At 34.7% G+C, this 18,002-nt stretch overlaps 4 protein-coding genes across 4 annotated transcripts; all 4 read left to right on the top strand.

Annotated features, from left to right (window-relative positions):
• The first annotated feature begins 259 nt into the window (after positions 1–259).
• On the top strand, positions 260–2,688 carry LOC120348124 (vacuolar protein sorting-associated protein 26B-like). Its single transcript, XM_039418248.2, has one exon. It carries the CDS (start codon positions 524–526, stop codon positions 1,457–1,459), a length of 936 nt encoding a protein of 311 aa, XP_039274182.1. The 5' UTR covers positions 260–523; the 3' UTR covers positions 1,460–2,688.
• A 21-nt stretch (positions 2,689–2,709) lies between these two features.
• Positions 2,710–5,560, top strand: LOC120348123 (kelch-like protein 26). The gene has a single exon (XM_039418247.2). The coding sequence runs from the start codon at positions 2,721–2,723 to the stop codon at positions 4,356–4,358; it is 1,638 nt and encodes a 545-aa protein (XP_039274181.2). The 5' UTR covers positions 2,710–2,720; the 3' UTR covers positions 4,359–5,560.
• A 13-nt stretch (positions 5,561–5,573) lies between these two features.
• Positions 5,574–6,758, top strand: LOC120348126 (succinate dehydrogenase cytochrome b560 subunit, mitochondrial-like). The gene has a single exon (XM_039418250.2). The coding sequence runs from the start codon at positions 5,580–5,582 to the stop codon at positions 6,114–6,116; it is 537 nt and encodes a 178-aa protein (XP_039274184.1). The 5' UTR covers positions 5,574–5,579; the 3' UTR covers positions 6,117–6,758.
• A 33-nt stretch (positions 6,759–6,791) lies between these two features.
• LOC120348125 (trafficking protein particle complex subunit 5-like) lies at positions 6,792–10,581 on the top strand. Its single transcript, XM_039418249.2, has 5 exons — positions 6,792–6,944; positions 7,015–7,131; positions 7,917–8,048; positions 8,883–8,957; positions 9,993–10,581. Exons 1-5 carry the CDS (start codon positions 6,795–6,797, stop codon positions 10,071–10,073), a joined length of 555 nt encoding a protein of 184 aa, XP_039274183.2. The 5' UTR covers positions 6,792–6,794; the 3' UTR covers positions 10,074–10,581.
• The last annotated feature ends 7,421 nt before the right edge of the window (positions 10,582–18,002 follow it).

Genomic DNA, 18,002 nt, shown 5'->3' with positions numbered 1-18,002 from the left:
TTTCTTTCAACTTTCATTATCTTCAAATCTTTTGGTGGCCTACCCAGTCACCAGTTTGCGATCAACTTACAGACTTACGCGCTGCAGGGCTAAGAACTCTGAACTAGCAATGCTAACCCTAGAATTTCTGGATTTTAACTCTCTGTAGAAAGATACAACGAAAATTTTTATCGTAGAATATGGCAAATTTTTGGGGAAAATCAAGCGTTTGCTAAGTTTGACAATTCCCTACCCTGTACTGGTCAAAAGATGTAAATTCATTACTACAAAATTTGCATAACTGTTTGATCGATTTTTTTTTTAATCTGAGTGCTCGACTTTTGGTGTCGTTGCACAAGGCTTGTAATTGTAATTTGTAATATCTGAGTTATTGGATTTATCATTTCAACAAATTTTATTTTTTCTAACTTAATTTCCCGTTAGGATTTATGTCTAAAGGGTTTTTTATTTATCAGTTGTACTTTTTTTGTAATTCAGTGATCAGGCATATTTTTGCTAATTGTTTTACAGATTTTCAATCACTATGAGTTTTTTCGGCTTAGGCCAAAGCGCCGATATTAAAATCAACCTTGATGCGATTGAAAAACGTGAAAAAGTACAACATGGAGATCATAAGGAACCATTATTTGTTTATTATGATGGAGAAACAGTTTCAGGAACAGTTAATTTGGGGATCAAAAGTGGAAAATTAGAACATAAAGGCATCAAAGTGGAACTGGTTGGTCAAATAGAGATTTTATACGACCGTTCGAGTCGACATGATTTCACCAATTTGGTGAAGCAACTCGCACCAGCTGGGATTCTCACTGAAAACAAATCGTATCCTTTTGAATTTCCTCATGTCGAAAAGCCCTACGAGTCCTACACTAGTCCTAATGTAAGGCTTCGTTATTTCCTACGAGTGACCATTAGCAAACGTTTAACTGACCAAACAAAAGAGCTTGAAATTGTAGTTCACATGTTGAGTGCATATCCAGAGCACAATAATAGTCTAAAAATGGAGGTCGGGATTGAAGATTGTTTACATATTGAGTTTGAGTATAATAAGCAGAAGTATCACCTCAAAGATGCAATCATTGGAAAGATTTACTACCTTCTCGTGAGAGTTAAGATAAAGCATATGGAAATCCATGTTATCAAACGTGAAACAATGGGCAGCGGACCAAACGTTTTTCATGACGAGGAAACTATAGCAAAATATGAAATCATGGATGGAGCTCCTGTCAAAGGGGAATCAATACCAATTCGTTTGTTCCTTGCTGGATATAACCTCACTCCAACAATGAGAGATATATACAAAAAGTTTTCTGTTCGCTATCTTCTTAATCTTGTCCTCATTGATGAAGAGGAACGTCGATATTTCAAGCAGCAAGAAATCACTTTATGGAGAAAGGGGGAGGGTCAACAACGAAGACCGCAGAAAGCGATCGAAGATTCAACGCAGCGTTTCACTGGTTGATTAAAAAATCTTTCGAAACTTTCGTCTCCTTCAATCTGCAATATCTTTTCGCTATTTCAAATGACTATTTTTATAATCATTATCTAGGGTTTTGTGACACTTTTGATCATTATATTTAAATACCTGGCAATGTGTCAAGTTCTTCAAAAACTTGGACATTTTAAACTATTTTGAATATTGATAGTTTTCGTGCGGTTAAATCATATTTGCCAAGCGTTTCAAAAATATTAGATGCCATTCTTGTTATTCAAAAATAATATTCCAGATATAAAAAAATCAAATAATAACCTATCACTGAATCACCTATTTAAAAAACAGTTATTCAATTCACATTGATTCCATTTAATTAATGCAGATTTCATATCATATCTTTTCTATATTTATCAGTTTGTGAAATGTGAATATTAATTTGAGTCTGTATGTTCAAATCTGTTATCAAAGTATATCCTTATTCTTTTAAACAAATATTTTGTGCTTTTCGTGCTATCAACTTGATTTTTCTTTTTGATTTCTTTTCAATCATTTGAAATCGTCTCTTCTATGAGTGTGTTTTATGAGGATTATTAGCAGACTTTTATAAAATTTATATGATAGGTTAATTGCTCTGGTCAATGGTATTTGAGATGCAAATAATTTGAAATTTGAATGTTCCAGTCTGCTTGAAGTCTTGAAATTTTATAATATTATGTATGAAAACCTGATTCTTATATTGCTGACTTTATGATACATTGTCATCTAATCATTTTCAGACTATCATAATTCAAGCCATAGTTTGAGGATGTCCCAATGTGGATTTATATAAAGTTTAAGAATTACAATGTATTTTAAATTATAATAATCTGATCAAACTCATTTGAAGCGAAATTATTTTCTAAATCCTATTCGATGTAAATCATAGTTTTATTATTATCGAAGAGTTAATTTATCAAACTTTGATATTCTGAATAATAATAACTTGAATTTCACTCAACAAAATTTTTTGATACTCTTTTCAATAGCTGCCGGTCTATTAAAATATCTGATGTATATGTTTTGCAACTAAAAAGATTTACATGGATAGATACTAGATTGCATATCTTATCAATACATTGATTGTTTCTGATTTCATTATTGAAATGTTGTATTTTTTCGTGTCATTTGTTTGATGTTAGATTAATAAGCCAGGTTCTATGCTTTATAATTTGTTCATTTTTGCTTTAATGTATCATGCATTTTTGTCTATTACCAGATTATATCTGTAATTTGTAGATAGGTAATAAACATGACTGAAATAAGTGGAAATGAAATACGTGTCATCAGACATGCTGCAGAGACCTTGAAATCTTTAAACCGCAGTCGAAAAGAAGGACTTCTTTGTGATGTCACTATTGTTGTTGGCAAAGAAACTTATCTTGCACATCGTTATCTGTTAGCTGTCTCTTCAGAATATTTCCGGAATCTTTTTTCCGAAGATAAAAAAGAGGAAGTAGTAACTATTGAAGACACTGAGCCAGATATTGTAAAACAATGTATCGAGTTTATTTATACGGGAACTGCAAACGTTACAGATAAAAATGTTTGTCCTCTATGGGAAGCTTGTAGTAAATTGCAGCTACCTGATATTGCTGAAAGATGTGCTAATTACCTTGTTGCTGCTATGACTGGGAAACGATGCCTTTTTGCTCGAGAGTTGGCAATTAAACATGGACACGAAAGATTGAAAAAGGCTGCAGAAGAGTTTGGATTGGAACATTTTGCAGATATTAGTGTGGAAAACGAATTTCTCAAATTGAATAAAACTGATGTTTTGTTTTTTCTCAAAGCTCCTAGAAATATAGATTTACCATCGACTGTCGCTTACTTTGCAATCATCAACTGGATACACCATGATTTCATGTCTAGATCGAATGAATTTCCTGTGCTTCTTCAGTACATCGATATAAGTCGACTTTCAAACCCTTTTCTTTTGCAGACAATTCGAAATGAACCATTGTTTAGCATTTTTGACGAGTCAAGATCTTTGTTGGAAAATGAATTAGTTTCAAGAATATCTAAAAGGGATTTGTGTCCTGCAGTTATTTTGTTTGATAGCTCAGTATGCACCACTAAGGCTTATAACATCAACACCCATAGAGTGTGCAAAATGCGTGGCCCCGAAAAAAACATGTACGAAAATTGTACTGCTTTATGCTTGGAAGAATTCATCTACGTTTTAAAGGGGGATGAGGCATATCGTCTTAACTGCACACACAAAATGGGAGTTTGGAGTAGAATCGCAAATCTGTCTTGTACAAGAATTTCTAAAATTGAAGCAGGAGTTTTGAAGCACCATATCTATGTTACAGGTGGCAAGATTGAATGTGATGGTGCAACTGTATCCCCTTCTGCTGAATATTACCATCCTTCTAAGAATGTGTGGCTTAGTATGCGGAACATGCCCACTGCAAGATATGGTCACGTTGTCGTTGGCTGTGGTGATTTTTTATATTGCATTGGAGGGCGTGGTAAAGAAAATATTATACTTGATACTATGGATAAGTTTGATCCATCAATGGGAGTTTGGTTTTCAGAAAACAGCCCACTCAACAGACCAAGAGCAGATGCAACGGCTGTTTCCCATTGTGGCCGAATTTATGTTCTAGGAGGCGAAATTCAACCAGGAAAAATCACTAACTCTGTTGAGTATTATGTACCCACTGTTGGCACTTGGACCATTATAGCAAGAATGGTTTTACCTCGGTCCATTTTTAGTGCGGCTATATTTGAAGATAAGTTATTTGCCATTGGAGGAATGGAAGAACAGCAAGACAAAGGTACTGTTTCCATAGAAACCATGAATTTGGACAATAATACTTGGACCTTGCATGGCATTGTTAGAGGAATTGGAAAACTCGAGGCTGCTGTAGCCAAAATGATCTGATTTCATTTGGGTTTGTGTTTAGTTATAATTTCAGTAAACTTGAAAATAGTTACCATATGTTTGTTGAACATTAATATCAGAATCAGTTAAAACTTATGTAGTATGCGAACCAAGATGGCAGACACCGGAACGTAGTATCTGCACCAGGTTAGGCCATAATTTCAGGTACAAACCTGAGTCACTTGGCTAGTCACCGAACTCATAATAGAACTAAAATAGGGAAATTAGAATAAAAATATGTCCTAACCCTAACCTGGTACACAAACTACAGGATCGCCAAACTTGGTATGGCAATTTTCTTATTTATACCGTGTTAACTCATGTTTCATACTGTTTTTTTATCTTTATCTTTTTAGCTATGGTGGTCGTGTTTATCAAGATATTATCTTCTTTATCTTCAAACTTAGTGTTATTGTGGTAGAATTCAATTCCATACTATTTATGTTAGTAACTTTTAGTGGTAATAAGATCTTGCAATCAAACTGGAAGGAGGATTCATTAGTGTTTATAAACTCTGTTATATCATAACCTAAAAAATTTTTATTTATTTCCCCAAAAAATTTCATCGCACAGGGTGAAAAATTATAATACAGAGTTTAAATCAATACCATGCTAATTTGAAACATAAAATTTATTTATGTTTTTGAGTCTAACCAACACTGGAAGTGCTTCGTGTTCGATAAATAACTGTGGGCTGCTATAGTAATGTTTGTCTTAATGGCAGAAACTGTTTATATTTAAAATCTCTATGTAATAGTATGGTAAAAATATGCTTTGCTGATGATTTAAGTTTATCAAATAGTCATAATATTCATGTATTGAATGTAATATTATTATAAATATATTAATAACTCAAAATATACTTTAGGTTATTTTACGGACCGTAAGGCGCGCTTTGAATCCCCTTTTTCTCAAAAATCGATTGTGCGCCCTATAAGTCAGTGGGCATATTATCAGATAGTGCACTATGCTTTATTTCCTACACTCAAATCCAGTACCAGTGCATGCCGCATAGTTCCGTGTGCCTTATATATGAACTAAACCCAAATCTAAGCAATTTATTGGTGCGCCTTAGGGTCCGTAAAGTACTGTACTCTGTTTTTGAGTGAGGTTTGCAACTTCTCAAATACACACTTTATTTTGTTAGATGTTGTAGAATGAAAACTTGAATTCTTTCAGTTGATTGTTTTTTTGATATATAGTTATATAGCCTAGATTAAGATGGCTTTGCTGTCTCAGATTGGACGAAATCATGGACGGATATTGGCATTGACAAGGCCGCTTGCATTTTCTGGATACGTTGCTCCAAAATCAACAGGGACTGCACAAGAGCAGATCGATGAATTTTGGAACAAGAATAAAACGTTGAATCGTCCTATGTCGCCCCATATAACAGTATATAATCTCCACCATGTTACATCAGCTATGTCTCTCACCCATCGTGCAACTGGTATTTTTCTTGCTGGTGCTGTGTCTGCCTTCGCATTCGCATCTCCTTTGCTTCCGAAAAATCTTGATGAAGTTATATTATCATTTCAAAGTTGGGGAGATACTTGGATTGGTTATTTGGCGATTATGGACTTTAAAATTTGCCTTGTTCTTCCTATAGTTTTTCACACTCTTAATGGACTGAGACATCTTGCATGGGATACTGGAAAAGGATTTGAAATGTCGGATTTGCGGAAATCTGGTTACGCAACTGTTGGACTGAGTTTGCTTATTTCTATTATGATTGTGTTGGGTTGCCGATCAACTTAAATGTTATGATATTATCTGTGCATTCATCAAGTATGATTGATCAATAAATGATTGAATTTGTTGTCGTTTTTTGTTGAACTATACTTGGTCATGGTAGAATATTTTTCTGTGGGTTCCACTTTTTGGTAAAAATGTACAGATTGAAATCTATATTTTATGTTGAAAATATGACAAAACTTTTTGATCTGTTAATGTTGAGGAACTGTAGCTTTACATTAATGTGTTTCAGCAAAGAAAATGATAAACTTCCTGAAGAAAACTGCTTGTCCGTTATTTATGTAATGATGTAAAGACCTTTACTTGATATACTTAGATATTTGATTGGTTTGAATTAAAATTGAGAAAATAAGAGTATTTTATGAACGTTATCAACACAAAGTGGTGATATGAGATAATGATACCGTGGATGCGCAATTCTGAAAATCCAGGGACCACCGGGCTGGGCTCACTGGCTGTAAACAATGAACTGGAATATAAGTTCCCATAAACAACAAAGATCGGCAATCTTTATCTTGATGATATTATTGAGAGTGTGCCTTCATCTCTAGAAATCCCTCATATTTTATCATCGCTTGACTTTTATTCTAATCTATAATTACCTGCTGTCAAATGTTTTCAACTGGTTTTGTGTTAATATTATAGCTTTTTTATGAATAATAGTAGATTAAAATACAGAACATGGATCATAGCAAAAGATCCAAAAATCAAATTATTGAAAGACCTCTGAGTAAAGGAAGACAAGAAGTTTGTTTGAGTGTATTTGCTTTACTATTCAGTGAAATGATTCAATATTCTCAAGATCGAGTGAAATCTGTCGCTGAACTACAGGTGATGGTTTTGGCTGTAATGTGGGATGTTCCCTCGTGAATTTAAAGAGCTGAAACTGCTTTATTTTTAGACGAAATTGGCAGATTTTGGACATGTTGTCGGTTCCCAAATGGTTGATCTTCTGGTTGTTAGAGATAAAGCGAGTAAAAGAGAAACGAAAGTTCTTAATATTTTACTTTTTATAAAGGTTGGTACAATTAATTTCGCTAGGTGATACTGAAAAACTGCTTCTTTTGAGACTTATTGATGATGTAACAATAACAATCAATATTAATCGTAGCGCTTTACTTACTCAAATAATGTTGAAAGTTGGCAAAATGATATAAATGCTAGTAAATAGTATTTAAAATACCTCTCGGTTTGCATGTAAATTTTGTTTCGTGTGAATTTACTGCCTTTGACATGTAGCTACTGGTATTGAACCCGTCCACAATATTTTCATTAGACTTTTCTCTTTGGCATAATATAGCGTAACCAATTTATTAAACACCTGTTGAGGCAGCTAACTGCTAGGCCACCTTTTAGATAATAAGGAAAGAGTGTGGGTGTTATTTACAGTCTCAATGGAGGCTGGCATGATATATGTCGTTGTGTTCCATCATTGCTTTGGTTTAAATTGAATAAGCATTGATATTATTGAGTGTAAATCCATGCAATTGTATGACACATGCCTATCCATACTTACAAGTATGTGGAAAAAATGTCTGTTACTGATTTATTGACACATCATGCTAAGCGCTAGGAATATGTTACATTTTTTACTCCATACCATTGGTTACTCTTTGATGATTTGCAATTTTGAATCTCCTGTGGGATAATTATTGAGTGTTCCTGACCTCTCTGTCGTCACAGTATACTTTATGTAATCATTATTCAGTTACGGCCTCCTCCACCATCCCACCAGTCTTATCAAGTTCTCTTTACACAATATGAACATGAAAAATTGGATTCTATTTATTTTCTAAATTCCAGGGAACACTATGGAAAGCACTTTTTGGTAAAGAAGCAGACAAGCTTGAACAAGCCAGTGATGATGATAAAACTTATTATATAATTGAAAAAGAACCAATCATAGCAAAGTACATATCTGTTCCTCGAGACAAGGTATATTAAATGTTCATTTCACTTGATTTTGTTTCTTTTTTTTGGTACTTCCGTAGTATGTGTAGGGTTGGGGTGTAATTTTATTCTGATTTTAGTTCTATTACGAGCTCGGGAACTGTCTGTGTTAGCCAAGTGAATATATATACCCCCTGCCCATAGGTTTCAGTCCCTTTACACAACTTGATGTAAAGTGGGCAAACAAAATCAGTTACCTCCATATTGGTACACACACTTCTGAAGCGCCCTTTTTTTGATTACATTTTCCACTTGCAATATATTTTGGTAATTTCAGGTTTGGGATATCTAGAAATTCATTTTCTCTATTTCATGCTAACATGATTCGTTCTTGAAGTTTTTTTTTTATCAAGGATGATAGTGCCATTTCAAGTTGCGAATTTTTGCAAATGATTAGAGGGACAAAACACTGAGTTGTCTCAATTAAATACTTTAAATTAAGTTGTTCAACACAGGAGCTAAAGTCAAATGTGTTTTTTACCAGTATATTACACTGTTATACTACTACGTTTTTAATAAATTTCTGGGTACTCCCGTAGTGTGTGTACCAGGTTAGGGTTTGGCCATGATTTTATTCAGATTTTATAGGTTTCAGTCCCTTGACACAACTTGATGTGAAGTAGGCGAACAAAAATAGTTACCTTTGTACTGGTACACACATTTCTGGACCGCCAAGTTTTCTCTACATGAGAGTAGTCACTTTAGCTTGTTTTTCATTTTCAATGGCCATGTTATTTTCAAATCAGAATTTATTCAACTTTTGTGTTAACAGTATATCACGTTTATAAAGTTGTTGAATTATATTTCATTCAATTTTAGAGTTCACTCAATTGTGCTGCTTTTGCTGCTGGAATTGTAGAAGCTGTATTAAATGATTCCAATTTCCCTGCAAAGGTAAAAGAACTAAATTTTGGTGAATTGCGAATTAAGGCTGTATCGCGTCTCTCGTCACAATGTATATTTTCGGCATGTGTAAAAATAAACGGACCTCCTGAAGTATGCGCACCAAGATGGCGCATAACCTGACTCAGGTTGTGTATCAGGTTAGGGTTCAGGTTATGCAACATCTTGGTGCGCATACTTCAGGAGCACCAAATAAACTACTGGCTGACTGATTTTAGATACTGGCTCAGATCTTAATCAAAGTGTATCAAGTAATTCATATTTAATTGCTTAAATGTAACTTAGGGCAGGGGTGCACAACACGGGGCACGCGTGCCAAATTTGGCACGCCAAACGCTCAAACGTGGCACGCGAAAGGTTTTGAAAAAAAAAATTATTTATGATATAAATTAAAATATCACGTTTATATCAAAATCAGCAGTTTTTCAGGACATTAAACTGTTTCAATAAATAGATATTCGTTATTATGTATTATTATTGGAATTTGTTTGTTTTACGGGAGTGCGTGGCACGCGACAAGATTAATTTGAAAAATTTGGCACATGTCCTCATTTGTGTTGTGCACCCCTGACTTAGGGTATGTCCTGCGTTGTGGTGTTAGAAACACACTTGTCATCTTACCCTTTTATCTCTAACAAATATAAAATACATGTTAAATTGAATGAGTGATGCCTTTGTTAAAGAAGCTTGCTGGAATCATCATAGTTGTAGATTTTACAGCTGGTCATTGTGAATTGCCTCTGCATCTTTCTCGTTTCAAAAATTTTCAATGAGATTTAATGGATGTTATTTCTCTTCCTCCTGTCCATACCAAAACAATTTTATTGCTGTTACTTTTTTACAGCATTGATGACTGTATTTTTCGGTCGACAAAATAATAAATCTCTCTCTCATTTAGTAAAAGGCATGAGAGCAAAATTTTAGTAATCTCGTGTCGATGCTTATCAACAATTTTTGCTCCGAACAAGGCCAGCGATATGTTTGAATGAATCCAACACTTCATTCAGATCCTTCCTTTCATTTTAGGTTACAACTCACTGGCACAAGGGAACAACATTAATGATAAAGTTTGATGAAAGTGTAATAGCAAGAGACAAGGCCACATGATAACTTTGAAACAAATTAATTGAAAGCTATATCACTGTTTCTAAATGATACCTCTTTATCCATAAGAGGTGCCATACGATTCGCTATTTCTGATTTACTGAATCTCATACCATTTTCTTTATAAAATTATATATGCGCCAAAAAAGTCTCAGAGGTAATGTACTGATACCTGATAAACTATGGTTCTTGAAAGAAGTCACAAAAGTCCATGCTTCTGCAAACAAATAACTGGCTAACTAATCAACATGGACTGGTAACCGAACGAGAGGGCGTAGTTCGCCATATGGTTAAGCCGTCTTATCGACTTTTCTTTCCCCCGGGATAAGTATGTAAATCCTATCCTAATATACTAAGTTGACTTCACCATTCGGTTACGAGTGTGCGTATGCAGCCTTCTTAAACCTATAATGACTACATACGCCACGCCATAGGTACTTGTGTAGACGCACTTCAAGATTTTTATTATCGATTAAAACTATTTATTGGAATAAACTTCGACCAGAAGAAATTAGACGTTTATTGAGAATGTTAGTATAAAAAAAGTTATTTTCTTCGCATTATGCAAAATCCCAATCCCTCTTAGTCTCCCGTTTATTTCTTCCACTGATGCATAACAATATCAAACGATGCTTTTATTGTCATCCAACCCGGAAAACTAAATATGAAAGTTATAGCGTTATGTTTGTTTTCCATTATTATCAATTAAACCGAATTATTTTATTTTTTCTTCGCTTCTAGCAAATACTTCATATTATTCTATAAATTCACTTTTGGCCGCAATCGGCGTTATGAGACGAGAAATTTTACAGTATCTATTTAGTTGGGGTTGGTAATGCTAAATATTTTTGCCAGATCGAACACCTTGAAAAATTTTAACTGGAGGAGGACAGACGTCGATGGCTACTCATTGTAATGCTCCAGTTTGGCCGCTTCTACCGCGCGACTTTATTTTCTTCCATCAGAACCCTTTTTCTTTCAGTTTGGGTGCTTTTTGCTCCGAACAAGGCTAGATAAAATCGGTCACTGGTATCGAACAATATCTCAAAGGATCTCTCTACAGACTTACTTCGCTGTCGAAGTTATCCAAGGATTATTGATAGCAAGCCAGAAAAAGTCAGTTTTTAGTAAATCGTTCAAGAATAGAGTAGCATTGTGTTGGAAAAGGCGTGAGTAAGAATTTATGTCTTACTGCAAATGCCGCAAAATTGAAAATTTTAAAGGGAGAGTCATCTTCTCGGGTCGTTTATTTTTTTAACAAGTACTTAAAGGTTGCTGATTTTATTGTACATTTGGTATCGAAGGTAGGGCTGGGAATGGTTAACGGTTACGATTTATTTTACCCGTTAACTGACATCTTAGGTCGGTGGTTCCCAAACTGGGGTCCGTGAAGCACTTTCGGGAGGGTTCGTGAACCAAATCTGTAATATGGCTAATAGCTTGATAATACAAAAATTGAGTGCTTAAACTTGCAAAAACATATTTGTCGCTTCGCAATCACCGCTGGAGACACTAATTCTTCACTTTCTGTTTCGATCGCGCTGCCCCATTGTGATGTCACAGAGCTATGGGCCCGTGATATCACAGAGAGAGTTCAATTCATGCCACCACAAGTTTACTAACTGCAGACTATAACTGACGCTGCCCTTTTGCACGTTTACCAAATATCGAAACAGACTGGGTGTCACACATATCATCAGAGTTGCGCTTTATATTCTTTTGTTGATTTTACTATACGGCGCATTGATTTTTTGTTGTGATCTTTTAATGTTTTGTTTTAGTACACACGACCGTTTATGAAATATCTTTAAAAAAGTTTGGGTATCACTGTCTTGGGTACAAATCATCTATATAATGTACAATTTTTTCAAAAATAATTACGTCATCGCAAATTTATCTCCTGTGGCATTTGATTTGAAAAAATATCACTAACGGTATTGGTAAGGACTCAATAAATGTGAACAATAATTGATAACGAGTACCAACTACCGTACTACCAAGATTGCCGATTATGAAAATTTGACAATGATAAATTCAGTTTTCAGTCGAAAAATATTGTTCACGATTTTAGTGCAGAATCGTAGACTATATTCAATTTCATCCAACAGGTGCGCAGTTGATGCTGTTTTTCTTCATGATATCCTAGAGTATAATTTGCACGTCGAACACACGATTAGAGATGTACCGATACCACTTTTGTCACCGATCCGATACCAGCTAAAAACGCTGATACCGATACGCTGATACTACAAAAAGGCCGATATACCGATACTATGTAATTATTACTTAATTAGGTACGCTGTGTAGGGCGGAAGAGTTGAAACAATGGTCTTTGAGCGTTGTTCATAGTACACATTATTTCAGATCGAAAAAGAGATCTATCACATAATAAGTGATTGATGTTTGGTATCCATATGCTTTAACTGATTAAGATACATTGTACAGTGACGCTAGTAATTTCGGTGTTCAATTAGAAAACTCATAAGCCGGGATGTCCAATTTGAATTTAATGTTAATATCGCGACCCTCGAATATCGTTATTCAACATCGTTTAAAAGAATATCGAATATCGCCTACACATTCTAGCGCCGCCGTCCAACGTTCAAATTAAAAGCATTTTACAATTATTTTATTTTGTGGTTAATCGTAATCGTCGCCGCAATAAATCAAAGCCAACATAAAAAAATATCAATCAGCACCGACAAGAAGAAGGTCTACCTAAAATTTGACAGCGAAAATAGCCAAATTAGTTGAGCTAGTTTGGCTGATAAATAGCTAAAAACAGGTGAATCCTATTTCCTCGCGAGGATGGGGACATGTATGGCTCATAGCTCACGATCTCTTCAAACAAAAAATAAATTAAAAAGTAGTATTCCAACTTAACTTTTAAAACATTCTGGACCGAAAAGAAAAATATATCGGGAATATTGGCCTTAATCTAATCCAGCGTTTCCCAAACTGTGTTCCGCGGAACACTAGTGTTCCGCGAGCATCTTCGAAGTGTTCCGTGGAAAAGGAATCAAAAAAACGTCTTAAATAGTCGCCATGGAGATCTATGGCAGGGCTTCCCAAACTAGGGGCCGCTAAACGAATTTTAAGGGCCGCAAAGAGAACACCAATTTTACAAAACATCAAAATCGCATATTTCGAACTGTTTACCATTATTAACGAGGACGAGGGCCGCGAAAATTTTTAATATATATATATATTAAGAGGGATCGCGAGCTCAAAAGTTTGCGAAGCCCTGATCCATGGAACGTGAAGTTGTCGCCCAACTGACCGTTCAATATCGCGTCACCATCGGCTTAAATCGTACTAACTGGAGAGGGATAGTGGCATTTTCGATAACTGTCGACCTAGCTTTTTGACTGTTAAGTTCATTATCAAGTTTACAACAATCATTTTGGTTTTGCTATAGGCAAACGAGTAGACCGAAAGAATAAAGGCAAAGGGTCAACTCTTCTTCCTCCATCTTTGCCTGGTTTTACCTGAAAAATTACTCATTTTCGCTAAACTCTATTAAGTAGATAAATGCAGCGAAATTGCAGCACGTACTTCTATCTCCATTTTAGACGTAACATTAGAGGCAAACACTACGTAATGGAGAGTAAACGACATAGAATGGTAAAATGAATTTATTAATTCATATACACACCATTTAAATTAAGAAACACTAAAACATTAATAATAAATGCAACATGTAAAATATTCAAGCATATTTTAAGTATTTTAACACAATTCTGTTAGTTTTCGCCGCGCATTTGACAACTTTTCTTTATCAATTTTACCCTCTTATTTTTTGGCGTTTCGTGAGGCGAGATAAAAAGTGGAAGTGTTCCGTGGCCGAAAAACTTTGGGAAACGCTGATCTAACCGATACCAAAAAATGGCCGATATTGCCGATACATCGGTACATCCCTAATCACGATACTATCTCGATTCGGGAATAATTTTGAGCGATAGCGGGATAAAATCACCTGAAATTGCTTCGTAACCATTGTGACGTAACAAGTTGACGTAACAATATAAATTATCACGTCAAACGTCACGCTGCGGTTAACGGTTAAAGTGTTTCCCTGAAATTCCCAATAGTAATTGTATATGTCGAAGTGGGTCTAAATGCAATTTATTGCATCTTGTGCGCTAAAGCAAAACAACCAAGTTTCAAATAAAATTGATGAAACAATCCCGGGTACATCCCTGTCTTTTGAACAGCAGTTTGCACAGAATGACTCGTCAAGACTGTCTTTTTCTGTGAAATGTTAGTTTCGGAATTGTTGGTGGACATGGGTTTTTTAAATAAGGAGTTCCCAGTTGTTTTTGACCATGAAAGAAATATGTTACAAGGTTGGCGAACTGACACGACCTAACCACAAGTGAGCGAATCCGCAGTTGAAAATCTGCAATAGTGCAGTCCGGTCATTCGCACCTAGAAGACAAAATATCAAACTTGTCAAACACTGTACGATTGTTGCACTTTCTTTGAGATACGATAATTTATTTTGAGTAACAATCTACTATAATCTATCTATATGTTTTGCCTTCCTCCAATTTTAGAAGACAAATTTATTCTGAGGGATTTCGCATATAATTCTCATTGGTTGTTGGCTGTTTATAATTCCTATTAATTGTGAATAATTCTGATTATAACGAAGAGTTAAAAAAAAAATTACGTAATTTACTGGCACCTCTTTCTTGTCAATACTCCAAGCTGAGGTAATAAACAAGACAATACATTTATGTCATCTGGAAGCAAAATATGCACACTAATTAATAGTTTGACACATTGAGATAACACATCATCAGAAAATACAAGTTAAAGATATGTATGACCATCACATGCTATTTAAAATTAAAAAAAAATAATAGCGGCTGTGAAGTATGAAAAGTTCAAGACAAAGAAAAGAACAAAAGTTCATAGCTCATGAACTCTCAATTTTGCCTGCATTGCTTTGTGAAGGCCAATATAATTCGAGTGGCTGAATTAGTTTACCTTTATGATAGCAACGATTTTGTATTTAATATAGCATGATTTTTTTCAATTTAATTGAAGTGGTATTATTTGCTTGAATCGTCTAGAATAGATCAGTGGTGTCAATTTCGAGAGCCGCATTGCATTTTGGAAATTGTAAAAAGGGCCGCAAACAGTTTTTGATAATACATACTTGAAAGATATTTTTAAGATAATACATACTTGAAAGATATTTTTAGTTTGTGACATATGTTGTGATGCAACTAAACAGTTGGATTAAGTTTCATCATTTTCTTTAATTTCAAATGCAATTACATATTAATATTTGCATTCCACTATTATTGCAAGTTACTGTATTTATTACAGAAAAACATAAAATTCTATGTACATTCATCAAAATCATTTTTGAACAAACTTTGGATAAGGAAAGAATAATACATACACTAAAAATGACTTAATTTAAATATATGGACCTAAAATTAACAAAAATACTACAGTATAAACTCAATGTTTTTTTAATTACATTTGTCCTGACGTTTGGTATCTTTTTTGTGTCACCAGCCTACTAAGGCCAGGCTGAAATGATTTTATAGTACCAACTCTAACTAACGAGGTCACATGATAATGGGCTAATCTGGATCTTTGCGAAAATTAATTCCAGTAATGCAAAAAAGTTATTTTTATAATTTTATGTATAGATCAGTAAAAAAACACATGACAGATATTTCCGAAAAGACATTTCGCACCACATTGCGTGGCATAGGATTGCTTGAATTATTATTGATATTGATTTTTAGTAACTAAGTCGTTGTATAATTATATTAATATACAAACACATGGAAATTTTCTGTTTGAAGTTGGTCTTCGAATTTGTCATATTGAGCTGTGTGTTTTTTCATTGTATTGATGGAAATATGACAAATTAAACAATGTGGTTCAGAATTTTGTGAAATGCAGAAATATTGCAACTCTCATTTTCTTTGAAAATGCCACCCTCTTTATGTACTTTGCATTTAATTTAATCACTCAAGTGTTTTATTCAATTATTCTTTTGCTAGCTTGATGTGTATTCTTAATTGGGTCAAAATGTGAACAAAAAAAAATTAATTTTCCAAAACTACTTTCAGTAAATTGTTTTCTGAGTGAATAATCAATTTCACTTTAAAAAGTTTGAAAAATCTATTACATTTAGATAAAAAAAAACTTCCAAAATACTATTACAATTATTGCTAAGCGTTCGAGGGCCGCACTGGGAGTTTTCTGGGGCCGTGGTCTAGATTGAAGTTGTCCAAAATATATATAACAGTATTTTATCATGAATCATGATTATACCTTTTTCTGAATTTCTTCTATAGTATTACCAAAAGTTGATGAACCAAATATAACACAGGTGTAGGGAGTTAGCCGTAATCCTCATTTTCCAAAGCTGTTTTAAGTATGTCTGGCGTGTTTTGTGCCTTTTTACAAATAGGACCGCTCATGCAATCTCACGCTTTAGAATTTTTTTGTTATTTTCCTTAAGCCCTGCAGGATGTGGGGGCCATACACAACTCTACCGGAGGGTCAAATGTCTTTGCATGCCTCCATAGGTTGTTCTTCTATTGCAAACATTTATGGAGTACTCTAATTATATTTCTTGGGATCACACGGTCACTGATATGTCGCCAGACTTCTGATATCTCCCCTTCTGCTATAGTTGTCCTGTGAATAAATAATAAGAAATTGAGATTAGACGATTAGTTGAAACTTTTGCTTTATGTCGGCTTAATTTCTTGATTGATATACTTACTATTTTTGCTATTGCCTCTTGTGCTGCAGGAGTCTCACAATGCTTAGACAGGGTTGTCAACTTTCACATCTGAAGAAAGAGAGGAGATTTTATAAATTTTCATCAAGAATAAATGAAGCAGTCTATATGATTTAGAATGGAGAAGCTAATAAATCCAATATCTCATGTTTAATGTAAAAAATGTTTTACTGAATTTGGTATATAAACCAACTAATAAAGGAATTTAGTCAGAAAATTACAAGCATTCGTGGCTCCATATACTTGAGGGATCAGACTATACAATATAGACCGGTATGAGTGAAATGTCAGGTGAACTTGTTAACCCTTTGATTCAATCCTCACTGATTAAAAAAAATCTAAATGGAGGTGCATGAACTATTTGAAACCATAGGGGGTAAGTAAATATGCAATTTCGGCAAATGGGCAACTACGTACCGTACTGAATTAATAACTTCGTAGTATTTGACAAAAGCTAGCTTTCCCACATGTACTTAACAGTGCGGTGCCCGGGTGTGATATACAACAATAGTATTTACCTTACCTTTTTCCGATTTCTTATTACCTCAACTTTCCAAAATATCATTAAAATCGACAACAACTGTCAAAGCCGGCACGAACACCATTCGTGCTATGCCTTGAAAGCAGCACACATCCGCTCGTTTTCGTCTCGTCAAGTATGTGCATTGGAGCGTGCTATCGGATACGATCTTCGGCCAAAAATGCCGTAGTTGCGCATCATGTTGTTTAATGTCATTGGTCTAACAGAGATATATAAGTCTCATTGTTGCTCACTGCAAAACCGCGAATTTGAAGTACGCCTCATCCGCAGAGGAGGTACCGTATAATAAGTTATGTATCCAAGCATTGAACCAAACTTTTATGTTGTTGGGCTCGCTGTAACAATGGTTGTATCATTGAGACTTGAGGAGTTTTATCGTCATACGAGTAGACCTTTTTTGGCGCTCCAGAACTGTGTGTACCAATATGGAGGTAACTAATTTTGTTCGCCCACCTTGCATCAAGTTATGTGAAGAGACTTAAACCTATAGGCAGGGGTTATATTCACTTGGCTAACATAGACAGTCTAGTAAGAGAATTTAAATAATGAAAATCAGAATCACATACTACGAGAGTTCTCTTCTTTTCCCTAAAATTTCGTACCCTGGATTCAC

The sequence above is a fragment of the Styela clava genome, chromosome 11 (assembly GCF_964204865.1).
Source record: "Styela clava chromosome 11, kaStyClav1.hap1.2, whole genome shotgun sequence".
NCBI lineage: Eukaryota > Metazoa > Chordata > Ascidiacea > Stolidobranchia > Styelidae > Styela > Styela clava.
Note: the sequence above shows the minus strand (reverse complement) of the source record. Positions and strands in the feature narration are given on the sequence as shown.